This window comes from Papaver somniferum, unplaced genomic scaffold (genome assembly GCF_003573695.1).
Source record: "Papaver somniferum cultivar HN1 unplaced genomic scaffold, ASM357369v1 unplaced-scaffold_128, whole genome shotgun sequence".
Classification (NCBI taxonomy): domain Eukaryota; kingdom Viridiplantae; phylum Streptophyta; class Magnoliopsida; order Ranunculales; family Papaveraceae; genus Papaver; species Papaver somniferum.
Genome location: NW_020621936.1, coordinates 8,503,606 through 8,515,332, shown reverse-complemented (window position 1 = coordinate 8,515,332; position 11,727 = coordinate 8,503,606). Strand labels below are relative to the sequence as shown.

Sequence of the window (11,727 nt, the reverse complement as noted above, 5' to 3'; positions counted from 1 at the left end):
TTATTTAGGATTCAATTCAGTTTTCACTCAAGTCAAAATACACCTGGTCTTTTATTTATGTTTGTAACATTTAAAAACAGTTTATGGCCATTCCTGAGATTCCAGAATAGGTCAATTTTTCTTTGATATTTCTCTTGCATGAGAAAGATTGATTTTTTTTAATAATATTACCTTATAAACATAAATGTGCATTTGAACAATTCGTTTGTAATTGATTTTAGAATTTCATTTTTCTTCTTCTATTCATGGATTTGGGTGGTGGTCAGGTGGCGGTGGAACTACAATTTTAAATATCAAGATAAAAAGGAACTTGGGGGAATCCATAGAGATGGTCCTAAATAAGGTTAACTTTTACTCTCTTTGTGTTAGACTGTTGTTTCTCATTTTGAGAAAATGAGTCAATGATAGACTGTTATTTAGTTCTCAGAATGTTGTCATTTTGAGAAAATGAGTAAAGGTTAACTTTTACTCTCCCTGCGTTAGAGTGTTGTTATTTAAGTTTCAGAATCTTAATGGAAAAAGTTTTTACTCATTTAATGGAAAAATGACAATCACATGGGGAGAGTTCTTTCTGAACTTATGCTTAGTCACATATCTTTCTGGGGAGTGTGGTTGTGAAAATTGAGGCAATAACTATTTTTGATGGTATGCTTACCTGATAAGTAACTAGATTAATCCTTCATCATAGTAGGCTTATCGGATCTAGGAAAGAATTACTTTAGTTAATTTCTTTCCTGATAGGTAACTAAGTTAATTCTAATCTTATCAAATTAGAATTAACTAAGTTAATTTCTTTCATGATAGTTAGCCTTATCAAATTTAGAGAATCATTAACCTGGTTAATTTCTTTAAGGATGAGTTTTGATGGTATATTATACATTTGGTTTGTATTTTTCTCTTGTAGGTTGTGTCGAGTTCTTAGAACTTGATTATTCTTTCAAAATACCCTAGTGTATTTTTTAGGACCTTTGTCTTCTTTTTTTGATAAAATGTGGGGAGAAATATATGGGGTGGTTTCGATCAGCTGGTTGTAACTTATTTATAATGACATGTAAGTCACCAGTTGCATTGTCGGAGGGTGAAAGAACTACATGTACTTTCGAGTCATGTCTAACAGAAAAGAGATAAAAGCGTTGACTAAGAGGGGAACCAAATCATGTTATGAATGGTATTATCATCCATTCAGTATTGTATTACTGGAATAACAGTTGCATTCAAAAAAAAAATGTAAAAAATCCTAGCTTACCTTTAGGATGAATAACAATAACTGTTATTGGAAGATTCAACAGAAGCATTTCTTTTGATACATGCAGGTGAACAAGCTCTTAAATCTTGGATCAAGCACATGAAGAAGACTTAAGAATTGTGAATGTTATTGTAATCTCTGCCAATTCATGTATTTCCATATGTAAAGAATTTTCCAATTGACATTAGGGAAGATTGTTAGAGCACCTCTCGGTAGAACCCACCAAGCTAGGATGTCAAGTCTAGTTGTCACGTTCAGTTTCAAAACTCAATCGCTTGAATTGGTTACTGAAGTTAACTTCGTTCGATTTATAATATAGAAATATTGAGGAAATATCTAGTTACTCATTAAAGATCTGAAGACTATTAAATAAAAATGAAGACATTATCCTTAAGATTAAATTTAGTAGCTATTGAATTGACTTGTTTCATTTCAATCAGGTTCTTACAGTCGTATTTATTGAAAATGTAACATACGAAGTTTGTTTGCATGGATGTAGTTATTAAGATGGCTTGATCACTCATTCGATCTAAGTGTTGAGGGAAGAATATATATTGGTTGTTTCTACAACTGATTACGTTGAGTTACATAGTACAGTTTAGTCTACTTTTTTTATTTCGATACAACACTAATATGACCCATGTCATAGATTAATATTCAACTAGATAAATATATTTAATGATGAATCCGGACTTTGAACTGGTGTTAAGGAAACTCGTTTTTTGGCATATTTTAAGTTTTTTTTACTAGAATTTAGTTCCCATGATCGGTCCCATTTCAGGATCCATTGTATTTTGGAAATCTATATCTTAATTTTATATCTTTAAGATTTCAAAAGATGGGAAATTATGAATATGAAATTTCCATGTCAGGAAATATTGAACACGTATTTAAACTCAAATAGACTATTGTTAATATTTATTCCTAAAATACTCAAGGATAAGATCCTAATTAGTATTTGGAGAAACGTTTTTGAATCCAAGTTTTAGAATAGATTTTGATGTGCTTTCTTTTTGTAAGAAGTTTGCACATAGCTAGTTTCCTAATTTAACAAAGTACTTGGGTTTTCACTAGTTAACATTAGTTATCATACTAATGTTTCTCATATATCATTTGCAAATATATTCTAAGATTTTATTATAGTTTTGTGTTTTGGTAATATCGAAAGAATATAAAGAATATGTTTGGGGATTGATATTAATGAAAATATCTTGGAAAATTTCAAAAACAGGTTTCTTGGTTTCCAAACAAGCCTTGGCCATAACACTATAAATAATGGAGCTTGTAATCTTACAAACTCATCCCATTATATCACTTGCGTTGAGATTGTTTATTTATTCAACTAGTATCGAGTAAGTTCGATTTACTCCTGGATGAAAACGCTTATACATTAAGTCTTCTTTTAGGATCAAGAGCACTAGAAGTACCATTGGCAAACTAGATTGTTATTTAGTTTGGTTTGATTATTACTTGTTATTGAACTATCTTCTTGATAAGTTCTTGGTTATTATATGGTCATTCTCTTTGATATAAGGCCACTCAATACTTTGAAGATTTGACCATTGCAGATCCAAGTGATTCGAGATATGTGGGATAGAACTATTGATTTTTCAACATTAACAGACTCCATTATATGAGAAGTATAATTAGTAGAATCAAGTGCATGTTGTTGCTATTGAATATTTTTTAGATTGAAGACTTTAATTCCTTTTTTATTTCTGATCTTGATGTGATTATCTGCTTGACTTGATTATTTGGGACAAACAAGGTATTTATCTTTGATAAACGTAAAACTTGTAAAGATCGACAAGTTGTTTGCTTATAAACTTAACTTGTGGAATCAAGATTGATTATTTAGATAATCATTATGTTGGTTGATCTTGATAAAGGAGTTTCAGATATATCATATCTTGTTATCTCGGTATCTTAAATCTAGACAAAGATCTTTGACTCTGATATAATTATTTAACATCTTTGGTATTTGTAATTGGATTTCAGTGGTAAGCGAATGGTTTGATTCTTTGCTATTTGTAAGACATCCTATAGGAGTTAGGTTGCAGAAGTCTTTACAAGGGTAAATCCACACTTGGCAGTAGATTCTTTCTTTAGGTTATTCAAGCGCGTTGGACAGGTTGGTTGTAAGCGCATGGATATTAACAAACAAGTTTTTATCTTTGATAAACGTATAGATTGTGAAGATTGAAAGTTGTTTGCTTGGAAACTTAATTTGTGGAATCAAGATTGATTATTTCTATAATCATTATCTTGGTTGATCATGATAAAGGAGTTTTGGATATATCATATTTTGTTATCCCGGTATCATAGATCTATATGAAAGATCCTTGACTCTAATATAATCATTTAATATATTTGGTCTTTATAATTGGATTTGAGTGATTAGAAAATAGTTTGAATCAATGTTGTTTGTAAGACGTCATAAAGGAATTGGGTTAGGAAAGTCTTTACAAGGGTAAATCCACACTTGGCAGTGCATTTTGTTACGGGATTCACGTACATTGGCCATATTGGTTGTTGGCACATGGATACTGAGAAAACTAAGTAACTAGGGGCAGTTTATTTGGTCTCAACTAACACGTAGTTGTGGCAATCAATCTGTGTAGGTCCTGAGTATTCTGCCCGACAGTTTTCCTAGTTAACAATTTATGTGTCTGTGTTATTTACTTTACTTCCGTATTTCTTTCTTAGCTTTATAATTAAAGTAAATACATTTTTACGTTAATCAAATATCTTGGATTGATTTCATAATTTTTTCCTTAATTGGATAGATAGATTATATCCAAAATAGCCTTGTTGAAGTAATCTTTAGTCGTTGTAAGATCGAAAAGATTATACAAGGTTTTTCTGATATAGATTATTGCAAAAGATTTGGTGATGTACTCGGTACCATCGTATTTTCAAGAAATAACAATTCCCTAAACAAAAATAAAAAATTCAAAAGATAAACAAAGGCCAAAGTCTACCAATATAAAAAACAACACAAGTAGATAATGACATTGTAAGTAAAAGAAATAAAAAGAAGAAGAGAAAGCCACATAATATACCTTAAATCAGACAAATGAAGGAAACAAAGGTAGATAAAAGAAAGAGATAAAAAAGAACCAATTCATCAGTTCCAATATTGCAAACATGTGCTTTCAGGGTATCTAATGTCTCATGGGTGCCTCAAATCACCCCCGCTGGAAAACCTTATAATTCTTCCATTCTATGATGTTTTCCAACTCTAGTTCATCTAACATCTATCCATTTTAAAATTACCACTGCCTTTTTTTTTACACTTGATGCTCAGTAGTGATAACAACAGTATTAGACGAACTAACTCCAGCAGATGCAATTGGAAGGGATACTCCTCTATCGGCATTAAAAGGCCCAAGAGGAGAACGAGCATTGTAGAATCCGTGGAGTTTATTGAGATCCCCAGTTAGCGTATTAGTACACTATCTTCAGTTATGATTCACCACATAGCATTTTAGGAACATCTTGAATGACTGATAAATGTAATAGAAAACAATTTTAACCTCATCTTCGTTGATCCTTTCAATTGTGATACCTTTATGCCATGGAGTGTCAATGGTAATATTAGATGTAACAATAATTCTCTTGTGGCGTAGACCCTACAAGATCTTGGATTTGAGTAAGAATATGCTTGGGTATAGGAAACTTTTTACACCTTGTGGGTGCAAATATGTTGGGTAATATGGAAATATTGAGCCTCAGTGATTTTTTTTGTGAATATTAAAAAGTTTTTGTTTCACCCCAGCACTGAATAACCCTGGCTCGTCCATGCTCTTGTGAGTTGTAGTTATTCTATTAGGAGGATTAACATCACAAGTACTTCCCACAAAACTACCCATTTTTTCAGCAAATCTTCTAGTTTGGAGTTATTGTAGTTGATTCTGAAAAAGCGGGGGTCTAACTACCACACCCAATATTTTGTTTGGCAATCTGAATAGACAAACTCCAATATACTTTCAAGATAATCAACTAGACAGTCAGACTCAATCTAGAGAAAAGTATATCAAAGAGTTTTATATCTCTATCTCTCAATTCAATCCGCAATCAGCTAATAGAAATTTGCGAGCCCAATTGAATATAAGAGAAGTAACTTGAACGGTACCAAAGACCAATATTCAAGGATCAATCAATTTCAATCAACAACCAAAGGTTGGATTTACCAATTGATCGATTTAACGCGCAACCTGTGATATTTCAATTATATAACAAAATATAATGCGGAAAAGAAATAACACAGACACCTGAATTTTGTTAACGAGGAAAATCGCAAATGCAGAAAAACCCCGGGACCTAGTCCAACTTTGAACACCACACTGTATTAAGACGCTACAGACACTAGCCTACGACCAATGAACTTCGGACTGCACTGTAGTTGAACCCTAATCAATCTCACACTGATCCAAGGTACAGTTGCAGTCTTTACGTCTCTGATCCCAGCAGGATTCTGCGCACTTGATTCCCTTAGTTGATCTCACCCACAACCAAGAGTTGCTACGACCCAAAGTCGAAGACTTGATAAACAAATCTGTCTCACACAAAAAAGTCTATTGGAATAGATAAATCTGTCTCCCACAAAAATACCTATGAGTTTTGTTCCGTCTTTTGATAAATCAAGGTGCACATGAACCAATTGATAAACCAGACTTATATTCCCGAAGAACATCCTAGTATTATCAATCACCTCATAATAATCTTAATCGTAGGGTAGCGAAATAAGATATTGTGGAATCACAAACGATGAGACGAAGATGTTTGTGACTACTTTTTATCTTACTTATCGGAGATCAATCTCGATCAAATATTAGAGAAGATAGTACTCAATATGATAGAACAAGGCAAGATCAGAACACGCAACTACAGAGAAAATAGTTGGGTCTCGCTTCACAATCCCAATGAAGTCTTCAAGTCGTTAACCTACAGGGTTTCGTGAAAAACCTAAGGTTAAAGGAGATCGACTCTAGCTTATGCAACTAGTATCACACATGAGGTGTGGGGATTAGGTTTCCCAGTTACTAGAGTTCTCCTTTATATAGTTTTAAAATCAGGGTTTGCAATCTAAGTTATCTTGGTAACAAAACATTCAATATTCACCGTTAGATGAAAACCTGATTAGATTCAAGCTAATATCTTTCAACCGTTAGATCGAACTTAGCTTGTTATACACAAATGAAATGTACCTTCATTTAGGTTTGAGTAACCATACCTAAACGTGTACACCATGTTAGCTCAACCGTAGTTAACCGAGGTTAGCTATATGAACACTCTCATATCAACCTTATTCATCTTAACCATAACTAGTTCGAATGACTCAAATGAAACTAGTTAAAGAGTTGTTCAATTGCTATATTCTCATAGAAGTATATAAGAACACAATTGAAGAAAAATCTTTTTGATTCACTCGAATCAATTCATGAACATTATAGCCAAGGTTTGCAAAGAATGCATTCCTTAATATACAAATGTATTAGTTCATGTCATAACCGATTCTAGAACTTTAACCACTCAAGTATGCAAACGGGTACACATACTTAAGTATTCGTTCTAAGTTTGGGTTCGCCAGTATGCGAACGGGTACGCATACTTAAGTACACTTCCAAAACCCAACAGAAATTCTTGGACCTATACCTTACGCAAGTATGTGTGCCGGTACGTGTACTTGGTACACGGAATTTCACAACTACAAGTACGCATACGGGTATGCATACTTTAGTTCCGGTCATGGATCACATATATGCAAGAATGCACACTATGTTCATAATCCAATGATGGTTCAGTATTCTAAAATCTATTTCAATCATTGAAACTTTCTTAGAGGATGACAATAGCCGTTTTCACGCACTATTAGCATCAAAGCAATTTTCAAGTTATTGAAATAATCACAACGAAACATTCCAAGTCTACACCAAATGATTGTATCACACAAACCATGTAAGATGTTACTTGGAGATTTTCACATGATCATCTTTTGACTCTCGTCAAGAATATAAGGTGAACTTGGTTGAAGCGAAATCTTACCAACACATATTTCGAGAAATATGTAAGCGATTTAAACTCAACTCGAAATCTCAAATATGTATAATAGAAAACTATATCGTAACACGACTTATGTCTCAATATAGGAGATAAAGTAGAAATAAACTTTCCAAGTGATAGATGAGTTTCAGTCTCAACATACCTGTTGTTGATGAAGTTCCACAAGCTCCTTAATAGTTCTTCGTCTATAATTGATGAATGCCGTGAAGTCTAATGCTCAACTACACAATCTATGTCCTAGTTCGAGACATCTATAAGTAAACTAGAAATCAAGACTTATAGTTTTTGTCACTAACATTGACAAACAATCTTGAGATAGAAATGCTTGCGAGTTCGACCGAGCAGTGCTCTAACAGATTCCAAAGCTCAAACTCTTTACAATTTGTTTTCAATCTAACTTATTTTACATCAACCATTGGATCCCAATGATGTATCGAAACAAGATAACCACTGAGAGATGATTATTTCTTCTTCGTGATAAAATTCTTATCAGCTTCCTTTTCAAAATTAATGATATAATGTTCTTATCAGGATAATTGAAGAAGGAATACTCACATTTTTCCAAATACGTTTTGCAGTTGTTTCAGCAGCCCCAGTTGACATTATGTCTCCGTTGGAAATTTCTGCTACAATACTAATTGATCAATTATTTATGCCTTATTGAACATAAACATATGCATGGATAACTTCCGATCATTCAGTGATTTGTTTCCCATTTGATTCCTAATAGTACCAACTCCAGAGGATGAAGAAGAAGCGAAGAAGAAAATAACAAGACAGTACGCTAAATGAAGAACTAGAAATCCCTATTCTTCTTGTGCAGTTACGTTCAATACTTCCAAAGATGGTATAATAACTGATGGACGAGGGTTAACTTACAGAGTGAAATACGAGAGACTCCCTAATGAAAAAGTTAGCAATTCATTGAATCGAAGAAAGATGGATAAATCAAATATTAAAATAAGAAACTAGATACAAAGCTATACTAGAAACATCAAAACCAAGTGGCATTAGCCCAATTGTCTAGGAGTTGGACTCCCAATCTATAGGTTGCAGGTTCAAGTCCCGTGCTGATCGTGTCAAAAATAAATAAATGTCAAGGCAAGGCAAGACACATTAGACGAAGAAAAAACCTAAACCCTAGAAAGTACCCCTATTTATGGAAAGAAAACGCAAATGAAGAAACAAGCAAATTGATACATGAATATAGAAGTCAATTAATGGTCAATTATTAGACGAACACGAATTGAATAGATAGAGAAGTCAATTAACAATCAATTACTAGACGAAGACGAAAGTGGCTTGGAAGTTCAGGCAATCATCGATTAAATAAAAGAAACTACACAGATTTCATACTTATCAAGATTTATTGTTTTTCCTGAAGGAAGGAGAGGCTTTGGAAAGCTCGTAAATTTTATTTATTAGAGTAGCTCATTTAAAGAGGTTTAGAGAATTCCATAGAAGAGGTGGTAGATAAATGCACCCTCCTGTTTTCATCATTATACATTGCATATTGACACAACAAATGTGCAATGTACGATTTGCACTCTTTGAATTACATGATACCAAATAAAAGAGACTAACAAGGTTCTTAATCCCACAAGTGAGGAATATGATGCTCCAAGAAACATCTTGATCATTCTCCCAAACTGGTTTGTTGACAGTTGATTTCATCCCTCACGGTTATCAAATCATTAAGATTAAGATTTTTCTTCATTTTCAAATCACAAACTAAACTTCGTATTATACGTGCAATAGTCGACGTCCCTAGAGGATTTAAACAATCCATGTCATCAAATGTTTGCCTGGTGAAAATTATATTTTTAATCGGTTTTCTAGTTTTGGGTATTTAAAAATATGTAAACACTGCTCCTCTAATAAAGACATCACACTTGTACAACCACATTTCTAAATCCAGTACATGGCTGGAGATTATTTTTGAGAAGCTCCTAATCTAAAAATTTAATTACAAATCAGCAATGGACGTCTTCATTGCACATCCACATGGCATGGGAATGACCCAGAGGATCCGTTGGAGCTACTCTAAAGAATAGATGATTGTAAAGCAGAGAAACTAATGGACTTGCAGTTCCAGGAAGACAGCCGCTCCCCAAAATAAATCCAAAAACACAAATTGTAGGAAAAACAAAAGAGAGGTCTCGAGAACATCCTGGTTAAATAGAGAAGGTCGAAGTTAATAGTCTATTTAGTCTATTTCATAGTCATTGATTTGTTATCTGGTGTTTACTGATTGTGTAGAGGACATTAAGCTCATGTAAGCATATGCGGGTGTCCATATTGTGGTGCTGTTAGTTCACAAGTTCACGTGTACGTATGATGCAACATGTGAGGTGTAGCAGGCTAGCTCACTTATAAAATCACCACCAATGCACCCGTCAACGATTATAACAGATAATATCGCAACCAACTTATCCAACCCCAAATGTGCAACCCTTGAGACAAACAATATATATACACCATTTCAACGCCTCTTGTTTCAATCAAAGGAAAAATGGCAACTCTATTAGAGGAACCTCATGTTGTTCTCGTTCCATATCCATCACAGGGCCATATTACTCCATTCATGGAACTAGGAAAATTACTTCATTCTAGAGGTTTCCATATCACCTTAGTTAACACCGAGTTTAACCATAAACGGTTATTAAGAGCGAGTGGTCTCGAAGCTCTCAATGCGTACCGTGGTTTCAAATTTGAAACTATACCCGATGGATTGCCACCATCTGACCGTGATGCAACCCAGGATGTCCCTTCTTTGTGCGTTGCAACTCGAAAGAATCTTTTTGGTCCTTTCATAGATCTTGTTAAGAATAAGCTTAATTCATCATCTTCTTCCCCTACAGTAACTTGCATAATTGCTGATGGAGTTATGAGTTTCGCAACCAAAGCTGCCAAAGAACTTGGTATTCTGGCTGTTCGATTTTGGACTGCGTCGGCCTGTAGTTTTATAGGCTATCTACAGTTCCGCGAGGTCATAAACAGAGGTCTGGTGCCAGTATCAAAAGGTAAACCTGGGAAATTTTATTACTTGCCTGGGATATTGGTTCTGGCCATGGTTAGAGTTATTTATGCTTGCTATACATTTCCTAACCATATATAGCTACACGGTTTTTGTTTTTAAATTTACAGATGAAGACTTCCTTGTTAATCTTGATGAGGTTCTCGACTGGGTACCTGGCATGAAAAATATCAGGTTTAGGGACTTGCCAAGCTTCATTGGAACGAGTAACCCTGAGGATGATATCATGTTTAATTTCATGGGGGGAGAAGCTCAAAGCTGTCTAAACGAATCGTCTATCATTTTTAACACGTTCGACAACTTAGAACAAGAAGTTTTAGATGCGGTCTCGTCCATATTTCCTGGCAGTATCTACACTATTGGTCCCATTGCAATGTTGATCAAACAAGAACAAATACCTATTGAAGGTCAACTGAAGTCAATGCGGTCAAACCTATGGAAAGAAGACTCCAACTGCTTATCATGGTTGGGTGAAAGAGAGCCAAACTCAGTTATTTATGTAAATTTTGGGAGCATCACTGTTATGACTGATGAGCAGCTGAAAGAATTTTCTTGGGGATTAGCCAATAGTAGATTCAACTTCCTATGGATAATCCGCCCCGACGTTGTCATGGGTGATTCGGTAGGACTACCAGAGGAACTCGTCGCTGAGATTAAAGATAGAGGGTATATAGCCAGTTGGTGCCCTCAAGATAAGGTGCTATCTCATCCGTCAATAGCAGGATTTTTAACTCACTGCGGTTGGAATTCAATGTTGGAGAGTCTATACAACGGTGTACCTATAATTTGTTGGCCATTTTTCGCTGATCAACAGACTAATTGTAGGTTTGCGTGTGAAATTTGGGAAGCCGGAATGGAGATCGATAACGATGTAAAGAGAGAGGAAATTGAAGCACTGTTACGGGAATTAATGGAAGGAGCGAAAGGGAAGAAGATGAAGGAAAATGCCATGAAATGGAAAGCTAAGGCTGAACATGCTACTAAAATGGGGGGAACATCTTACAATAATTTTGGTAAATGGGTCAAAGACATGCTGGGCCCAATACCCTTAACTTGAAACTTCATTTAGAGTCAAAGTAGTCAATGTACTCTGTTCAAAATACTCAAGTCAAATTGAGGTTGAGAAATAATGTTAATGAACTATTGTTCAAAAAACTTAAGTCAAGATAAGGTCAAGAAAATAAAGTTCTCTCATGATCTTCTCTTACTTGGCCTTCAGTGTAACAATGTTTTTTTTTTGTTTTTTTTTTTAGTTTATTATAAGTGTTGGGTAGGTTTACTTGTGATTTGTACTTTGGTATCCAAGTTTTGTTTAGCACTGGACTTGTGTAGTTATCGAGAAACTTAAAAAAAAATGATTTACTGGTACCAAAATATA

General features: G+C 34.3%; 1 protein-coding gene across 1 annotated transcript; it reads left to right on the top strand.

Moving 5' to 3' along the window:
• The first annotated feature begins 9,824 nt into the window (after positions 1-9,824).
• LOC113331874 (linamarin synthase 1-like) lies at positions 9,825-11,406 on the top strand. Its single transcript, XM_026578518.1, has 2 exons — positions 9,825-10,335; positions 10,460-11,406. Exons 1-2 carry the CDS (start codon positions 9,825-9,827, stop codon positions 11,404-11,406), a joined length of 1,458 nt encoding a protein of 485 aa, XP_026434303.1.
• Positions 11,407-11,727: the final 321 nt, after the last annotated feature.

Excerpts from the sequence above, each read along its gene's own strand:
- LOC113331874 (XM_026578518.1), top strand. The coding sequence starts at position 9,825 with ATGGCAACTCTATTAGAGGAACCTCATGTTGTTCTCGTTCCATATCCA. Across the intron at positions 10,336-10,459 it reads TCTGGTGCCAGTATCAAAAG|ATGAAGACTTCCTTGTTAAT; the intron begins GTAAACCTGGGA and ends TTAAATTTACAG.